Below are 19345 nucleotides of genomic sequence, written 5' to 3' on the forward strand. Positions count from 1 at the left end.
CCACAACAAACACTCTGTAAGGTGAGTGGGGCTGAGAGACTTCAGAGAAGTGTGACTAGCCCAAGGTCACCCAGCAGCTGCATGTGGAGGAGCGGAGACGCGAACCCGGTTCCCCAGATTACGAGTCTACCACTCTTAACCACTACACCAGACTGGCTCCTAAGCATTCCCACAACTACAACTCCCATGATCCGTAGCTAACAGGACCAGTGGCCAGGGATGATGGGAATTGTAGTCCCAAAACATCTGGCGGGCCGAGTTTGCTATGCCTGGTGTCTGTTTTTAACCTTTTAAATGGTCTTTGTTGCATGCTTTTTATTGCTGTAAACTGTTTTGAGATTTATATATATTAGGCTGAAAAAAGGTTTTCCTTCTTCACATCCGCTGCGACCTGCACCCCTGTCTAAAAAGATGGGGACACAGGAGGACGGCAAGTGCCATATAAGGAATATTTCTTGGGGAACCCTGCAGGCTAGGCTTCCGCGGACCCACCTCAGGCTGAGGTTGTTCTGCAGGGCAAACTGGATCCCGTTGACGATCTCTGGGAGCTCTGGCACCATGGCAAGGATGGTCACGCCAATGAAGTGCTGAGGGAAGGAGAGGGGGCCGTGGTTATTTGGTTCTTTAGCCAATTTATAAGCTGCTAGCTCCGAGCAGTGCAGAGCTTCAATATACAGGTGAAACTCGAAAAATTAGAATATCATGGAAAAGTCCATTTATGTAAGCAATTGTTTCCATTAGCTACTGGAGTTTAATATATGAGATAGACTCATGACATGCAAAGCGAGTTATGTCAAGCCTTTGTTTGTTATAGTTGTGATGATTATGGCGCACAGCTGATGAAAACCCCAAAGTTGAAATCGTTAATTTGGGGTTCTCATCAGCTGTCACTCCCACAATGGCATCTCACATAAGGAAATTTAACAAAAAGAATCCTAAAAACTTAAAATCATATTGAAAGGCTTGGGAGAACAGAAAGGCTTAAGAGATGCTCCTACGACGGCCAGGAGAGCTTCTCTGGACACAGCGTGCCATGGCTGGGGCGCCACCACCAAAAAGGCCCTGCTAGCGAACCACCTCCTTGGGCAGGGTGGGGGACATGGAGAAGGAGCTCAGGTCTTCACGCCAAGGATGGCACTGCCCCACTGCGGCCCCCACCTGCGCCAGCCCTGGCTCTGCCTCCTCCTCACCTGAGACACCGCCGAGTTATTCAAGATGGGGCTGATGTGCTCCGTGGCCAGGTCGGCGCAGGCAGACATGCCGAGAGTGGCAACAAGCAGGATGAGCAAAGCCCTCCAGCGAGACCAATGGACCACAGCGCTGTGATGGTGGCCGGGCACTAGAGAACCGGAGAGACACGTACTTTCGTAAGCAAGTGGCGTGGAAGCAGCAGCCAGGGAGGGTGGGAGTCGGGAGTCGATAATGATGATAATAATTTACACTCCTCTGCCCATCCAACTGCGTTGCCCCAGCCACTCTGGGAGGCTTCCAACAGAATATTAAAGAATGCAGCAAAACGGCCAGCAATGTTACCATTCTTGTTATTTATTAAATTTCTTTTTATTTTTGCAGGTAACTATAATTATTTTCAAAACAAAATAAAAATAAAACATTCCTTCCAGTTGCACCTTAGAGACCAACTAAGTTTGTTATTTGTATGAGCTTTCATGTGCATGCTCACTTCTTCAGATACACACGAAAGCTCATACCAAGAACAAATTTATTTGGTCTCTAAGGTGCTACTGGAAGGAATTTATTATTGTTATTATTATTTTTGTTTTGACTATGGCAGAACAACACGGCTACCTACCTGTAACCTGTAATTATTTTATTTGTGTTTATTTATTTATTTGGTTTCTCAACATAAATCATAAGAACAAGATTCCAAGGACTCTCCTCCCCTTTGTGGGTCCTATTATTAATCATTTCCTCCTGATGATGAATCTTTTACATCTCCATGGCGTCCAGAATTCAACCTTAAACTCTCGCTTTCAGGCCAAGGGAGCCGGCGTTTGTCCACAGACAGTTTCCGGGTCTTGTGGCCAGCATGACTAAGCCGCTTCTGGCAAACCAGAGCAGCGCACAGAAACACCGTTTACCTTCCCGCCGGAGCGGTACCTATTTATCTACTTGCACTTTGACATGCTTTCGAACTGCTAGGTGGGCAGGAGCTGGGACCGAGCAACAGGAGCTCACCCCGTCGCGGGGATTCGAACCGCCGACCTTCCGATCGGCAAATCCAAGACTCAGCACCACACATGTCCCTATTAACCTTTACTTTTACCATACATACACACACACACCCCATAGTAACAAGCAAAAACAATACACCACCCAATTCAGTTAAATAGCCTATAGATTGTTTAATTGGCCAAAGGCCTGGAAGAAGTACGGCTTGCCTGGCATCCGACCCACTTCTAAAGGGCCACCTAAGGAAAGCTTTTTGCCATGGTTTTGTCTGATCTTTTCCAAGACGGCGGCCATCCCTGCTTCCTGCTGCAGCGAGTTCCGCAGATTAACTCTGCCCAGTGAAGAATTGCGTACAGAGCTCTGGGACTTCGATGCGGTGGCGCACGACCTGCATCGAGGCATTAAGAGAGGCCCACTTCCTACTGCAATGCAGTCTCCGTGGGGCTACCTTTGAAGGTGACCCGGAAACTACAACTAATCCAGAATGCGGCAGCTAGACTGGTGACAGGCCAGACCATATAACAGCGGTCCTGAAAGACCTACACTGGCTCTTTTCCAAGCACAATTCAAAGTGTTGGTGCTGACCTTGAAAGCCCTAAACGGCCTCAGCCCAATATATCTGAAGGAGCGTCTCCACTCCCATCATTCAGCCCGGACACTGAGGTCCAGTGCTGAGGTCCTTCTGGTGGTTCCCTCCCTGTGAGAAGCCAAGTTACAGGGAACCAGGCAGAGGGCCTTCTCGGTAGTGGCTCCCTCCCTGTGGAACGCCCTCCCATCAGATGTCAAAGGAGATAAACAACTATCTGATTTTTAGAAGACATCTGAAGGCAGCCCTGTTTAGGGACGCTTTTAATATTTGATGAATTATTGTATTTCAATATCTTGCTGGAAGCTGCCCAGAGTGGCTGGGGAAACCCAGCCAGATGGGCGGGGTATAAATAATAAATTATTATTATTATTATTATTCACCACCCGCCAAGAGCAAAGCCCAGGAAGCTACTTACTGTGGCAGTCGCTGACGTGGATGTCGTAGATGTGCGAGTGAGTCTTCAGGGTGAAGAGCAGGCCGATAATGTAGGCCGCTGGGAGCAACAGGGACACCGTATACACCAGGGGCCTGCAGCACACAAAAGGTTAAAATATGCAGGGGGGGGGTTCCTACCCTTTACCCCTAGCCCACCTGGCAGGACAGCCCCAGGATCAAACCTTAAGAGGCACAGATGAGCGGAGAGAAGCAGATATATACCAAGTTAAGACAGACCAGCTGCTTCTATCCTCCTGGTTGGTGCAGCAATGAAACCGCTAGGACATTTGCAGAGCTTAGCAGGGTCCGGGTTTGGTTTGATATGGGGTGGGGGTCCGCATGTTGAGATTCCTGCATATCAAGGGGCTGGACTAGAGGACCCTTGGGGGTCCCTTACAGTTCTATGGTTCTAGGCCAGGGGTCAGCAAAAAATTTTCAGCAGGGGGCCGGTCCACTGTCCCTCAGACCTTGTTGGGGGCCGGACTATATTTTGGAAAAAATATATGAATGAATTCCTATGCCCCACAAATAACCCAGAGATGCATTTAAATAAAAGGACACATTCTACTCATGTAAAAACACCAGGCAGGCCCCACAAATAAGCCAGAGGTGCATTTTAAATAAAAGGACACATTCTACTTACGTAAAAACACCAGGCAGGCCCCACAAATAACCCAGAGATGCATTTTAAGTAAAAGGACACATTCTACTCATGTAAAAACACCAGGCAGGCCCCACAAATAACCCAGAGATGCATTTTAAATAAAAGCACCCATTCTACTCATGTCAAAACACCAGGCAGGCCCCACAAATAACCCAGAGAAGCATTTTAAATAAAAGGACACATTCTGCTCATGTAAAAACACCAGGCAGGCCCCACAAATAACCCAGAGAAGCATTTTAAATAAAAGGACACATTCTACTCATGTAAAAACACGCTGATTCATGGACTGTCCATGGGCCGGATTCAGAAGGCGATTGTGCCGCATTCAGCCCCCGGGCCTTATTTTGGGGAACCCTGTTCTAGGCGGTCAGTATTTTGTGGGAGGAATCCAGCTGCGCACCGGGAAATTTAAGTTTGCTCAGTTTTAAAGCCTTTCAAGTGTCTACAGGGAATTCATTTGGTTCAGTTTTGGGTCTTTCTGTATTTCGTGATTTTATGCATTTGACTTCAATGCTTCTATAGCAGGCATCCCCAAACTCGGCCCTCCAGATGTTTTTGGACTACAGCTCCCATGATCCCTAGCTAACAGGACCAGTGGACAGGGATGATGGGAATTGTAGTCCCAAAACAGCTGGAGGGCCAAGGTTGCCTGTGCCTGTTCTGTAGCAAATGGCCGTGACATTCTCTGCCAAATGGTTTTGAAATTCTTCATATCAATAAAAATTAACATGGAACAGAGGGCTCTGCTGTGCTATTGAAAAAATAATGAAAGGAAAGAAGCAGACTTGTTAGGAATATTATGAGGAAGTACATCGAAAAACCAAATGCGAATGAATGCTCATCATCACTCAAATCAGAGCAAAAGCTCATTAAAGACCAGCTACCATCTAACCTCCCCATGAGCTTTGTGCAAGCGAATCAGGATAAACGCTCAATAAACAGGTTTCTTTGAGAAGCTTCTTTGAGTCGCTTCCCAAAGCCTCCTGCAGAGGTTTATTTTATTTTATTTTATTTTTAGAAGCTACCAGGGAACTGGTGATCAGATCAGATGATGAACGACTCATGCAAGGGGCTGCGTTACGAAAAATCGATCTGCCACAGTCAAGGATGAGGAAGACAGAGAGCGTGTTATGCGCCTCTCCACATGACGGAATGAGATTTTGTGGCTCGCAACAGCTCCGGCCAGCGAGGCTTCTCATGACCAGAAGCAGTTACAGCACAGCCAAATAAAAAGGACGAATGATGAGGTACTCACTCAACATGGCTGTAGTAAAGGGTCCCATTGTTTTCCATCTGCCAAGAGATAATGGAATTATCAGACCCTGTAGGGCCAGAAGTTGTCCGTTTGCAAACATTGTTATACAGGTGAAACTCGAAAAATTAGAATATCGTGGAAAGGTTCATTTCTTTCAGTAATTCAACTTGAAAGGTGAAACTAATATATGAGATAGACTCATGACATACAAAGCGAGATATGTCAAGCCTATGTTTGTTATAATTGTGATGATTATGGCGTACAGCTGATGAGAACCCCAAATTAACAATTTCAACTTTGGGGTTCTCATCAGCTGTACGCCATAATCATCACAATTATAACAAACAACAGCTTGACATATCTTGCTTTGCATGTCATGAGTATCTCATATATTAAACTCCAGTAGCTAATGAAAAAATTGCTTACATAAATGGACTTTTCCATGATATTCTAATTTTTCGAGTTTCACCTGTATAGGTAGTCTACATGAGGCTGCCTTAATTAATTGATTGATTGATTGATTGATTAAAATAATAATTTATTACTTATATCCTGCCCATCTGGCTGGGTTTCCCCAGCCACTCTGGGCAGCTTCCAACAAGAAATTAAAAATACATTAAAACATCAAACATTAAAAACTTCCTGGGGCTGCCTTCAGATGTCTTCTGAACGTAAAATATTTGTTTATTTCCTTGACATCTGACAGGGTGGGCGCCACCACCGAGAAGGCCCTCTGCCTGGTTCCCTGTAACCTGGCTTCTCGCAGTGAGGGAACCGCCAGAAGGCCCTCGGAGCTGGACCTCAGTATCCGGGCTGAATGATGGGGGTGGAGACGCTCCTTCAGATATACTGGACCGAGGCTGTTTAGGGCTTTGATTTGTGCTCGGATATGTACTGGGAGCCAATATAGATAGTTCGGAAACTTTAGCTGGTGCAGAATTCGGCAGCCAGTTTGCTCACCAAGGCAAGACTGTCTTTAGCGCATAATACCAATCCTGGCTCAACTGCTCAACAGGCTGCCAATTAGTTTCTGGGCCCAATTCAAAGAGCTGGGTTTGACCTATAAAGTTTGAGGACTGCAGCACCATGAGGACTGCCTCTCTCCATATGAACCGAACCAGACCCTGAGATCATCTTCGTGGGACGGACGTCTAGATGGTGGCAAAACGAGGACGGGGCCTTTTCTGCACCGGCCCCCCGTTTGTGGAATGCTTGCCTGGCACCTTCATTTACATATCTTTAGGCGCTAGGCAGAAAACATCCTCTTTAACAAGGCTGACTGAACCATCTGCGACCTTTCAGAGCGGATGGGTTGTTTTAATATATGTTGTTCTTCCATTGTAAGTTGCGAAGCTGCTTTGAGTTGCCGTTGCAAAAAGAAAAAAAGCAACTAATAATTTTAAGGAATAAATAATAATTTAATTGGGGTATTTACATTATAACCCCTGCGCATTTTTTTCCCCTGCCCCCTTTTTGCTGTTATATTATCTGTTTTGCGATTTAAGCTGTAAACTGCCCTGAGGTCTCTTGATGAAGGGCGATACAGAAATGTCAATTGATAATACAGTGGTACCTCGGGTTACAGATGCTTCAGGTTACAGACGCTTCAGGTTACAGACTCCGCTAACCCAGAAATAGTTAAGAACTTTGCTTCAGGATGAGAACAGAAATTGTGCGGCGGCAGTGAGAGGTCCCATTAGCTAAAGTCGTGCTTCAGGTTAAGAACAGTTTCAGGTTAAGTACGGACCTCCAGAATGAATTAAGTTCTTAGCCCGAGGTACCACTGTAAAAGCAACTATTTTTATACCTTGTAAACAGCTCAGCGAGTTATTTTGGCTTTAAGCGGTATAGAAGTTTAATCATCAACAACTCGGAACCCTAAGAAGCCAAAATCCCCTGCTGTGTCTGAAGAGACCAGCAACTCAGAATACATCTGGGCTGGTTTTTGCCCCTGAGTTCCACTGCAGTGGAGCAAAGAGGTTGTGCCTACTTCATAGCCAACATGGCTGGGACTGGTTGGTGAAATCCCAACCCTGTGTGGGGCCCAGAAGCGGCTGCTTACCAAGTCGAAGTAGCAGCTCTGGCAGACGTAGTGCCCCGGTGGCTCTTGGGTGACATTCTGGCATTCCCCGCAGACCAGCCTCCCGTAGACTTTGGAGAAGAGGGTTGGAGCGAACACACCTGGGGGGGGGGGAAAGGAGAGCGAGAGGAGATCAGCCCCCATCGCCTCCCAGGATCCGTCCAGCCCACATCTTTCCCTTGACCCGAGTTTCCCATTTTCATTACAGTGGTAGAAGAAGAAGAAGAAGAAGAAGAAGAAGAAGAAGAAGAAGAAGAAGAAGAGGAAGAAGAAGAAGAAGAGTTTGAATTTGATATCCCGCTTTATCACTACCCGAAGGAGTCTCAAAGCAGCTAACATTCTCCTTTCCCTTCCTTCCCCACAACAAACACTCTGTGAGGCGAGTGGGGCTGAGAGACTTCAGAGAAGTGTGACTAGCCCAAGGTCACCCAGCAGCTGCATGTGGAGGAGCGGGGAAGCGAACCCGGTTCACCAGATTACGAGTCCACCGCTCTTAACCACTACACCACACTGGCTCTCAGTGGTACCTTGGTTCTCAAACTTAATCCGTTCGGGAAGTCTGTTCCGGAACCAAAGCGTTCCAAAAACTGAGGCGCGCTTTCCCATACAAAGTAATGCAAAACGGATAAATCCGTTCCAGAGTTTTTAAAAAAACAACAACCCCTAAAACAGCAATTTAACATGGACTTTACTATCCAACGAGACCACTGATCCATAAAAGGAAAGCAATAAGCGATGTGCTGCAGTCACACAGTCAATCCATCAGGAGCTGAACTGGGTTCCGCACAGTCACAAAAAACAAAACAAAGAGAGCCGCAAAAACACAAACGCGAAATAAATAACAAAAACAGACAGACCTCAGCATAACACTCAAAACGGAAGTGTGGCACTCAAATCAAAAGCATCACTCAAAACAGAGCACGTTTGGCTTCTGAAAAGAGTTTGCAAACCGGAACAGTTAGCGTATTTTTCCGTGTATAAGATTAGGTTTTTTTCCCTTAAAAAATAATGTCCAAAATTTGGGGGCGTCTTATACATGGATAGATCTTCCCCCATTTTCTTAAATCCGAGTCCCCCCAAATAAGGGGCATCATATAGACTGAATAATATGGTACTTCCGGGTTTGTGGTGTTTGGGTTCCAAGTTGTTTGAGAACCAAGGTATCACTGTACTGTGTTGTTTTAACAGGATCATTTATAGCATATTTTAATATGGATGTTCAGGCTTATCGTGGAGGGTTAAGGCAATTCCGGCTGCTTTCCCCTCCTGGAGAGGCCAGAGGACCACTTGCCTAGAGCCTGCCTGGAGGAACAAAGGAATAAGCTTGGGTTGGGCCAAGTTAGACCTGCTAGCCTCCAGAAACCCGACAACAGATATTTTTGTATTCCCTGGTGTTAAAAGGCCGCTCAGGGGTTGGATTTATAAACAGGATAACGAGGATGATTTATCTCTAATCTATATCTCAAAATCCTCCCATTGGCACTATTTGCTGAAATCTAGCCATAGCAGTTCGAAAGCACGGCAAAGTGCAAGTAGATACAGGTGAAACTCGAAAAATTAGAATATCGTGGGAAGGTTCATTTCTTTCAGTAATTCAACTTAAAAGGTGAAACTAATACCGTATATGAGATAGACTCATGACATGCAAAGTGAGATATGTCAAGCCTTTATTTGTAATAATTGTGATGATTATGGCGTACAGCTGATGAGAACCCCAAATTTACAATTTCAACTTTGGGGTTTTCATCAGCTGCATGCCAAAATCATCACAATTATAACAAAGAAAGGCTTGACATATCTCGCTTTGCATGTCATGAGTCTATCACATATATTAAACTCCAGTAGCTAATGAAGACAATTGCTTACATAAATGGACTTTTCCACGATATTCAAATTTTTCGAGTTTCACCTGTAAATAGGTACCGCTCCGGCGGGAAGGTAAACGGCGTTTCTGTGCGCTGCTCTGGTTCGCCAGAAGCAGCTTTGTCATGCTGGCCGCATGACCCGGAAGCTGTCTGCGGACAAACGCCGGCTCCCTCGGCCAATAAAGCGAGATGAGCACCGCAACCCCAGAGTCGTCCGCAACTGGACTTAACTGTGGGAATACGCTCTAGCGTCTCCCGCGCGACAGCCGCTGCGCTGATCCTTCCGTGCTGCCGTGCAGAAGGAAAAAGAAGATCCGGCCAGAATTGGAGTCGGGATCCCTCCGCTCCTCCAAAAGCGCGCCAGGAAGCCTCTAGTTAACGGCTGTTAAGGGTGTTTCCCGCCCGGAAGAGCTTGTTGATGCTGAGTTGTAACTGGCTGGTGTTGAGTTGATGACGCTGTATGATTTCTCAATAAATAGCCCCTGCCTCAGTTTGAGGCGACGGAGAGCTCACTCGTGATCAGTGAGTGCGCTACAAGTTCTGACTGCAGTCTGCTTTATTTTGGCCTCCTTCTGCTTCTTCGGCCGCCTTTTGCGCCTTTCTTGCTGCCTATCGCTATCTTCTTCAGCCCTCTTCAATTCCTCCAAAAAAAAACCTCACGACCTTCAAGACCTTCATAACCAGCTGGAGCAAGTTACTCCAACAACTGGTTATCCCAACACTTAACGGTCAGGGATCCCTTTACCTTTACCACAAAATTTGCAGCCACTGCCCTTTGCCTCCCTGAGAACTGTTCTCCGTTTTCAAGCAATGCCTACATCAGTCTTAGATGCAAGATACACAAATGTTCCAAGGCATTTAAGACTTTGCATTTGTAGGTGAGGTACAAGATCTCCCCCGTTATACACTCCATTGTCAGCTCTATCAAAACCCCAGAAAGAGATTTTTTGGAACAGATGCCGGCAGAACCCTGAAGTGAAAATACGTTGGCTATTACCTGACTGCGACCTGCTTGTCGCATACAAAACGGCCCCATTTGCTAAAAGTATTCCTGCTAGCTATATAAAAGACAACGCCGCAGACTTTGCAGGCGATTCATTAATTTGACTTATTGGAAACGGGTGTGTATCTCTGGTTTTCTTTTATCGGGTTTTAACTGGCCTGCTGGATCTGTAATTGAATTTTGCAGGGTCTTTTAGTCAAAACGCAATAAATGATTGGAAGTTGGGTCCGCAACTTACCTCCTACAGAGAGGAAGAGGAGGGCAGAGCTGACCCCGGCTGACCTGCTGTTGAATCTCTGCTCTTGGTGCCGAATGCCCCCAATCACCATGCACAGCCCCTTGAAGGAGAAAGAGAGAGAAAAGTATAGTGGCTTCACCCCTGCGTTCGCCAGCCTGTCTTTGGAAGAGGCAGCGGGCAAGCGGGGAGGCCTAGCTCAGCATTCTCCAAACTGCCCACCCCCGATAGGTGGTCCGTTACTCTTAATATTTAGTGTCAGGAGTATAATGTATTCCTGGACACCGCAGAGTTAGACGCAGACTTTTCTGGAAGCTTCTGGCTGTTGTGTAATTGACTGGACAGCACAACGCAGGAACTCAGCAACTCACTGGATAACTATATACAGTATTTATTGAAGCAACAAGCATCCATAAGTTACTATTTACAGATTTTACAAAATAAAAGAAACAAAACATAAAATCTTTTCCTCTCTGTCTCTCTCTCTCTATACTGACCACTTTCTCCACACCAACACCTGCACCACACACTAACCACAGAACTCTCACACAGAGCTCAGTCTTTAGGAACTCATTGACCAATCACAGGTCGTTGCTAAGGGTCTGAGAGAGAGCAGATCTGGGCTTTCTGCCAACTACTAATTGCTTGGAGATAGACAGCTGAATTTCTGCACGTAGGCAACTCTGAAATCTCTAACAATTACTCCTGTAAAAATGGCAGAAATGTATAGGACAAGCTCCAGTAAGTGTTGGAAATGCAAAGAGAAGGAGGGCATGTTCTATCATATGTGGTGGGATTGCAAAAATAACTAAGTTATTGGGGAATGATATACAATGAAATGAAAAGAATGTTTTAAGACATCCTGGTATGCCCCGCGGAGGACCTTACGGCCCGCAAATAATAATATCTTGGAGGTCCCGGGCCTCAAGGAGGTGAGACTGGCTTCAACCAGGGCCAAGGCCTTTTCGGCTTTGGCCCCAGCCTGGTGGAACGCTCTATCGCAGGAGACCAGGGCCCTGCGGGACTCGCCATCCTTCCACAGGGCCTGCAAGACGGAGCTGTTCTGTCTGGCCTTCGGTCCAGGCCCAGTTTGACCCCCCTCTATGCAGCCTCTGGATCAAGCGCAAGGGAAGCCCCGTGTAGAGCACATTGCAGTAGCGCAGCAGAAGCAACGCGAAATGGCAGAGCAACTACCCTCCGGTTTTTCATTGAGCGACTTTGCCGCAAGTCTGTCAGTTGTTTTGCAGATCCGATACAGTCGGGGAATAATGTGTCACGGGGTCGGGGACAGGACCATTGTGGAACCTGGCTGGGGACTCCCATGTGGCATGCACAAAAGGGGAGCCTTATTCTAGCGCGGCCTTCCCCATGTTAATGTGGCAAGGGGAGTCTAGTAAATTCATCAATTAATTAATTAAATCAAAGCAGCGCGTAAATGTTACGAAACCGATAAAGTGAAAACCAATCCCTTCCCGAAAGCGGCCGAAATCTCCCCTGTTCCGCTTACAGAATTCAATCACAGAATTTCAGGCCGGAAGAAACAGTCCCGACAGATACGAGGGGATGGGGAAGCCAGGGGTGGGGTGGGGGGCAGAGAAGCCACAAATTCCAAGAGGGAAAATAATTAATTAATTAACACCCCCCACTCCCCGCTGCCCATCTGGCTGGGTTTCCCCAGCCGCTCTGGGCGGCTCCCAACAGAATAGTAAAAACACAATAAATACAGAGATCCAGCGCCGAGGGCCTTCTGGCGGTTCCCTCACTGCGAGAAGCAAAGCTACAGGGAACCAGGCAGAGGGCCTTCTCGGTGGTGGCGCCCGCCCTGTGGAACGCTGTCCCACCAGATGTCAAAGAGATAGACAACTACCAGACATTTAGAGGACATCTGAAGGCAGCCCTGTTTAGGGAAGCTTTTAATGTTTGATGGATTATTGTATTTTAATATTTTGTTGGAAGCCGCCCAGAGTGGCTGGGGAAATCCAGCCAGATGGGCGGGGTACAAATATTTATTTATCAATTATTATTATTATTATTATTATTATTATTATTATTATTATTATTATTATTATTATCATCATCATCATCAAACGTTAAAAACTTCCCTAAACGGGGCTGCCTTCAGATGTTTTCTAAAAGTCAGGTAGTTTTTATTTCAAGTGTCTGGATGGGCACTCAGGGGCTAGACTCACCGGGATGAAGAGGACGCAGCCCAGGAGGGTCCCTGTCAAGGCAGACTTGACGATTTCCTCGTAGCACTTGTTCTTTTCTCGGGCGCCTTTGATGAGGGCCGTGATGTAGAAAGTGAGCTCCGTGATGGAGCCGAACGTGGCGTTGACCACGGCCCCCACCGCGAAGTTGCTCTGGGCCGAGATGCTGCAGGAGAGACGAAGAAGGTCCATGAGGTGAAGTCTCCGGCCCTTAGCATCATCAGAAGGGCCTCGGGGTCCCTCACAACTCAAGCCATTCTACAAGGTGTGAACGGAAAGTTCGGCGAACGGTCACAGAAACCGGACAGCGAGAAATATTCGAACACACCATCGGCATTGGAAACTCACAATTGCGTACGGAGATGAAGCTGTAACTCGAAAGACAGGGTGCGAGTGGTTGAAGCGTTTTCGTGAAGGGCGGCAAACCATCGAGGGCGACCCTCAGTCTGGCAGACCGCCGGCGAGCGGAACGGCGGCAAATGTCGATACGAGATTGTGAGTTATTGGTGAGGGATCGACGTTTGTCCGTCCGAATGATGGCGGAAGAATTGCATATTCCGCGTGAAATCGTTACTGAGGTTACGGAGCTGTCCCACTCTCCATATTCTCTGGCCCCACTGGATTTCTTTCTTTTTCCAAAACTGAAATCTACACTGAAAGGGCACAGATTTCCCCACATTTCACACGTCCAAACTGCTGTAACGAGGGAACTGAAAGCAGTAGGAAAAGAGGACTTCTCCAGAAGTTTCCAACCGTTGTATCAGAGGGGGGCTTACTTTGAAGGCCTGTAAGGCATGTATGTGGACCGAGAACTCCCAGAAGTGCAAGCTGGATTTCGAAGGGGCAGAGGAACCAGAGACCAAATTGCAAACATGCGCTGGATTATGGAGAAAGCTAGAGAGTTCCAGAAAAACATTTACTTCTGTTTCATTGACTACGCAAAAGCATTTGACTGTGTTGACCACAGCAAACTATGGCAAGTTCTTAAAGAAATGGGAGTGCCGGATCACCTCATTTGTCTCCTGAGAAATCTCTATGTAGGACAAGAAGCTACAGTTAGAACTGGATATGGAACAACTGATTGGTTCAAAATTGGGAAAGGAATACGACAAGGCTGTATATTGTCTCCCTGCCTATTTAACTTATATGCAGAATTCATCATGCGAAAGGCTGGTCTGGATGAATCCCAAACCGGAATTAAGATTGCTGGAAAAAATATCAACAACCTCAGATATGCTGATGACACAACCTTGATGGCAGAAAGTGAGGAGGAATTAAAGAACCTTTTAATGAGGGTGAAAGAGGAGAGCGCAAAATATGGTCTGAAGCTCAACATCAAAAAAACTAAGATCATGGCCACTGGTCCCATCACCTCCTGGCAAATAGAAGGGGAAGAAATGGAGGCAGTGAGAGATTTCACTTTCTTGGGTTCCATGATCACTGCAGATGGTGACAGCAGTCACAAAATTAGAAGACGCCTGCTTCTTGGGAGAAAAGCAATGACAAACCTAGACAGCATCTTAAAAAGCAAAGACATCACCTTGCCGACAAAGGTCCGTATAGTTAAAGCTATGGTTTTCCCAGTAGTAATGTATGGAAGTGAGAGCTGGACCATAAAGAAGGCTGATCGCCGAAGAATTGATGCTTTTGAATTCTGGTGCTGGAGGAGACTCTTGAGAGTCCCATGGACTGCAAGAAGATCAAACATATCCATTCTTAAAGAAATCAGCCCTGAGGGCTCACTGGAAGGACAGATCCTGAAGCTGAGGCTCCAAGACTTTGGCCACCTCATGAGAAGAGAAGACTCCCTGGAAAAGACCCTGATGTTGGGAAAGATGGAGGGCACAAGGAGAAGGGGACGACAGAGGATGAGATGGTTGGACAGTGTTCTTGAAGCTACCAACATGAGTTTGGCCAAACTGCGAGAGGCAGTGAAGGATAGGCGTGGTCCATGGGGTCACGAAGAGTCGGACACGACGGAACGACTAAACAACAACAAAAAGGCATGTATGTTCAAATATTTCTCGCTGTCCAATTTCTGTGGCCATTCACCGAACTTTCCGGTCACACCTTCTATGATTCCATGATTCTAGATCTCCTGGTTAATTCTTTCTTAAAGCCTCTTACCTGGCAATGGCCATGCCAATGTAGTACGACAGGGGCATGATGGAGAGTAGCGCCAAGGTGAACTTAACCACAGAGCTGGTATAATGGTTGTGCTTATCCGCATAGCCCAGAACCAGAGTCACAATAACCAAAGGGAGCAGATCTGACGAGAGGTATTGAAAGGAAAAACACACAGGCGTATTTTCTTTCGAGCGGCTTCAACCGCGCAGGAGGTTTCGCTGAGAAACAGCCTGCTATTCCTTCTGGGCAGATGAAGCCAAGGAGGTGCTAGGAATACAACAACCGCCTGAGGCCGAGCTGCAGTGTGCAAGCGTTGAATTAGACAGCAGAGCCAGAGTTTTGACACTCTCCGTATCAACGCTCCTGCTTTAACCAAAACAGGTTTCTAGTCCTTATGGGAGGACATTAAACCTTCAAAACATCGGGGCTGCACCTGGGGCTCGGATCTGAGCCAAGGCGTTTCTGGAGGCCTGTGCAAAGTCAAGAGTTCTCTAGGCATCTGCAGAGTGCGCCACCTCTTTGTTTAAAGATGGGCAAGGGACCGCCTCTCCTGGTATGTCCCGTGTAGGACCTTAAGGTCCTCAAATAATAATCTTTTGGAGGTCCCGAGCAACAAAGATGCTAGGTTGGCCTCAACTAGGGCCAGGGCCTTCTCAGTATTGGCCCCGACTTGGTGGAACGGTCTGTCACAAGAGACCAGGGCCTTGCAGGATTTGGTATCTTTCCGCAGGGCCTGCAAGACGGAGCTGTTCCACCTGGTCTTTGGGTTGGTTTCTGTTTGATACTTATGCTTCATTCTTTTATTGGTGGGTTATTTGAAAATGAGACTGCAGTTTTAATATAGAATTTTTAAATTTGTATTTTAATCTGTTATTTTAAATTGATTGTGTTTATGTTTTTGCTGTGATTTTAATTAGTGTTAGCCGCCCTGAGCCCGGTTTTTGGCTGGGAAGGGCGGGGTATAAATAAAATTATTATTATTATTATTATTATTATTAAGGATAGATTTATTGTTACAGTTCTCAACCAGCACGCACATATCCATAAAAAAAATCCAAAATACATGCTAAAATATGAACTATAAATATAAACTTTAAACTTTTAAAATTTTTAGATAAAAGAAGATATCACTACTTTAAAAGGTGGGCTACAGCCGGTTATAGCACTGGTTCGTCTTTAGCTCTGTCCTGAAAGGAAGAAGCCCAAGAATATTAAAATGGGACGAAAGGCAAAGTTACTCTCTTGGAGTAGTAAAATGAATTTCACAAAGCTTTTCAAACTTCTGGAGAACTCAAATATAAAGATCTCCACTAATCCTATAACAGCCCAAGATATGAGCCGAAGCCAAAGCATGAGCATCAAGAGGCTAAGTCTCAAAATTTAGTAGAACAACCATCGTCTCCTAGTGGAATTTCAGTAAAATTAAAGGAAACCCCGCTTCCTAAGCAAGAAATTTTATATAAGATAGTTCAAGAAGAAGTGTGCATGCACACGAAAGCTCATACCAGAACAAACTTAGTTGGTCTCTAAGGTGCTACTGGAAAGAATTTTTTTATTTTATAGTTCAAAACAGTCGGGCAAGGAGGTTTTTCAGGACGGTCAAGTAGCTGTGTTGTGGCTCTGTCCAGGTTTTGCTCCTCAGCCCTCGCTACACCTGCAGAAGCAACTCCGCGCAGAAAACCCATCTGTTTTGCTTAACCGATTTGCTCTGCTCAATTTCCCCACCGCCCCCAAAAATGCAATGAAATCGAGGTTTATAAAATAAGGAGAGGCGTCGCTGCGTTCAAGAGATCTCACTCTGCCAAGAGACATCTGGATGAAAGACCCAGATCCAAAGCCCTCGCACAAACCCCGCTCCCAAGGGGGCAAAGCCCAAGGCAACAACAATGAAAGGATACTGACGGCAAATACATTGATCCCATCCACTGCGTACTTGTAGTAATAAGCATTCACAGCCCGGTAGCAGCAAAGGACCACTTCGGCGTCGAGGGGAACTTCTGTCTGCAGACGGCAGAGCCAAGAGACCATCAGTTGACACCAGTCAATGCACAATGCTGCTAAAACTGGGGTCGGCAACCTAAGGCCCATGGGCCACAAGCAGCCCATGGGGTCGTTTAACCGGCCCATGGACCCCTGCCGCCCGCTTGGGGATCCCCGCCGCCTGCTCGGTTGGTTGGCTCCCATGCGCCGCGCTAAACTGGCATGGAGCGGAACAGGGACCACCTTCCGCGACGCTGGCTGGCTTCCCATTGGCTGCAGGAAGCTCCTGCAGCCAACGGGAAGCTGCGCACGCCTCCTCCGCGCTGGAAATAGCGTTTGCGCGGTGTCTGCAGGACCGTGAGCCGGCCCAAGCCACAAAAACTTTGCCAGCCCCTGTGCTAAAGCTTCAGTTCAGGGGTAGGGACTGTGGGAATTGCGTGTGTTTGCCCTGGGATGTTACAACATAAGCGCGCACAAACAGAAAAGCCAGCTGGATCAGGCCAATAGCCCATCCAGCCCAGCATCCTGTTCTCGCAGGGGCTGACCCAATGCTCCAAAGGGAAACCTGCAAGCAGGATCTGAGCAGGAGGGCAACTCTCCCTCCTGGGGTTTCCTGCAAGTCAAGAAGCATTGCTGCCTCCAACTGTGGAGGCAGAGCAGAGCCATCCTGGCCTGGGAGCGATCGATAGCCCTCTCCTCCTCTGTGAATTTGCCTGACCCTCTTTTAAAGCTATCCAAGCTGGTGGCCATCCCTGCCTCCTGTGGCAGGGAGTTCCACAGTTTAACAATGAACTGTTTAGGGAAGTTTTTAATTTGTGACTCTGTATTGTATTTTGGTATTTGTTGGAGGCCGCCCAGAGTGGCTGGGGAGACCCGGCCAGATGGGCGGCGTATAAATAATAAATTATTATAAATTATTATTATAACCGTGTGACGGAATATCTTTTGTTTATCCATGCCACGGATAATTCTCCGAAGTTCTACCCGTGCCGTCTCTTGCTTGTAAAGAGACCCCTGACCATTAGGTCCAGTCATGTCCGACTCTGGGGTTGCGGCGCTCATCTCGTTTATTGGCCGAGGGAGCCGGCGTACAGCTTCTGGGTCATGTGGCCAGCATGACTAAGCCGCTTCTGGCGAACCAGAGCAGCGCACGGAAACGCCGTTTACCTTCCCACCGGAGCAGTACCTATTTATCTACTTGCACTTTGACGTGCTTTCGAACTGCTAGGTTGGCAGGAGCTGGGACCGAGCAACGGGAGCTCACCCCGTCATTGCAGGGATTCGAACCGCTGACCTTCTGATCAGCAAGCCCTAGGCTCTGTGGTTTAACCCACAGCGCCACCCGCGTCCCTTCTCTTGCTTGACTATACGCTAAAAAGCCACAAGGCCTTTCTCCACAGGGCCCCTGCCCCCTGCAACGCCGGCGGCCCCTGCCCGGCCGTCAACTTTTACCTTCCGCAGCCGCTGGACGTGAACCTGCTCCGGGGGGAGGAGGAGGACCTTGGTGACGGTGCGGCCGTTCATCTTGGCGATGGGGATGATGAAGACGAGGAGCCAGCAGATGAAGCAGATGAGCCCGTGGGCGAGAGAGAGGAGCGGGTAGCCCAACAGAAGCCAGACATAGGTGTTGGGGCGCCGCTGTTGGAGAGATGGGGAATGGGGTGGATCAGTGAGGGAGGAGAGCAGATCAGAAACACACAGGGGCGGAACCACAGAACTGTAGAAGGTGGAAGGGACCGCCAAGTGTCATCTGGTCCAGCCCTCCCAAATGACAGGAACCACAGCTAAAGACTCCTTGGCAGATGGGCACCCAACCTCTGTTTTATTTTTTAAAATATAATCCTATTAAATTTTCTGTTTTACAATTTAGAAGACTGCACTCAGCTAAACATCCTTAAAATATCAATGACTTCCCTTCTTCTCTTTCCACGGTTCATTCTACGTATCATAAATCCCTGCATATTTTAGAAAATTATTTCCAGTAGCACCTTAGAGACCAACTGAGTTTGTTCTTGGTATGAGCTTTCGTGTGCATGCACACGAAAGCTCATACCAAGAACAAACTCAGTTGGTCTCTAAGGTGCTACTGGAAAGAATTTTCTATTTTGTTTCGACTATGGCAGACCAGCAAGGCTACCCACCTGTAACTGCATATTTTAGGTAAATTAAACCGTTCAGTATTCCATTACTACATCCATCCAAACTTGTTTACTCTGTTGAATTTATCTTAGTGCTGCCAACGTTTTCAAATGTACAGTAGACCCTCGGGTTACGTTACTCTCGAGTAATGTAATCTTTGGGTTGCGAAAGTGGCAAACCCGGAAGTATTTTCCGGGTTTCGCCCCTCGCACATGCGCATAAACGCTCTATCGTGCTGCGCACATGTGCAAAAGCGGTGCCGCTGGATAAGGACTTTTCGGGGTGCGCCCGGACCCCCGGAACGAATTAAATTCATATCCAGAGGCTCCACTTTAAACAATTTCCTCCCATATATTCGACAAACTTTTTCCAATCTTCTTTAAACATATGTTCTTCTTGTTCTCTTATTCTATATACTGTATTAAGTCTGCAAGCTGTGCATATTCTGTCAACTTACTGTATTTTTCGCTCCATAGGGCGCACCGGACCATAGGCCGCACCTCGTTTTTAGAGGAGGAAACAAGAAAAAAATTTTTTTTCCTACTTTTCCTCCTCTAAAAGCCCTGTTGTTTTGAG

The 19345-nt window shown here is 47.0% G+C and overlaps 1 protein-coding gene across 1 annotated transcript in view; it reads right to left on the reverse strand.

The window, feature by feature from the left end:
• Positions 1–19345, reverse strand: part of LOC117054403 (putative cation exchanger C521.04c) — a 45185-nt gene that overhangs the window by 5933 nt on the left and 19907 nt on the right. The window contains exons 8-17 of the mRNA XM_033163196.1: positions 18083–18268; positions 16549–16651; positions 14651–14792; positions 12506–12689; positions 10320–10419; positions 7196–7314; positions 5134–5171; positions 3195–3307; positions 1191–1339; positions 493–587 (exon numbers count right to left, since the gene is read on the reverse strand). Coding sequence (XP_033019087.1) covers positions 493–587; positions 1191–1339; positions 3195–3307; positions 5134–5171; positions 7196–7314; positions 10320–10419; positions 12506–12689; positions 14651–14792; positions 16549–16651; positions 18083–18268 — 1229 coding nt within the window. The remainder of the gene's footprint in view (positions 1–492; positions 588–1190; positions 1340–3194; positions 3308–5133; positions 5172–7195; positions 7315–10319; positions 10420–12505; positions 12690–14650; positions 14793–16548; positions 16652–18082; positions 18269–19345) is intronic.

The sequence above is a fragment of the Lacerta agilis genome, chromosome 10 (genome assembly GCF_009819535.1).
Source record: "Lacerta agilis isolate rLacAgi1 chromosome 10, rLacAgi1.pri, whole genome shotgun sequence".
In the NCBI taxonomy this organism is placed as follows: Eukaryota; Metazoa; Chordata; class Lepidosauria; order Squamata; family Lacertidae; genus Lacerta; species Lacerta agilis.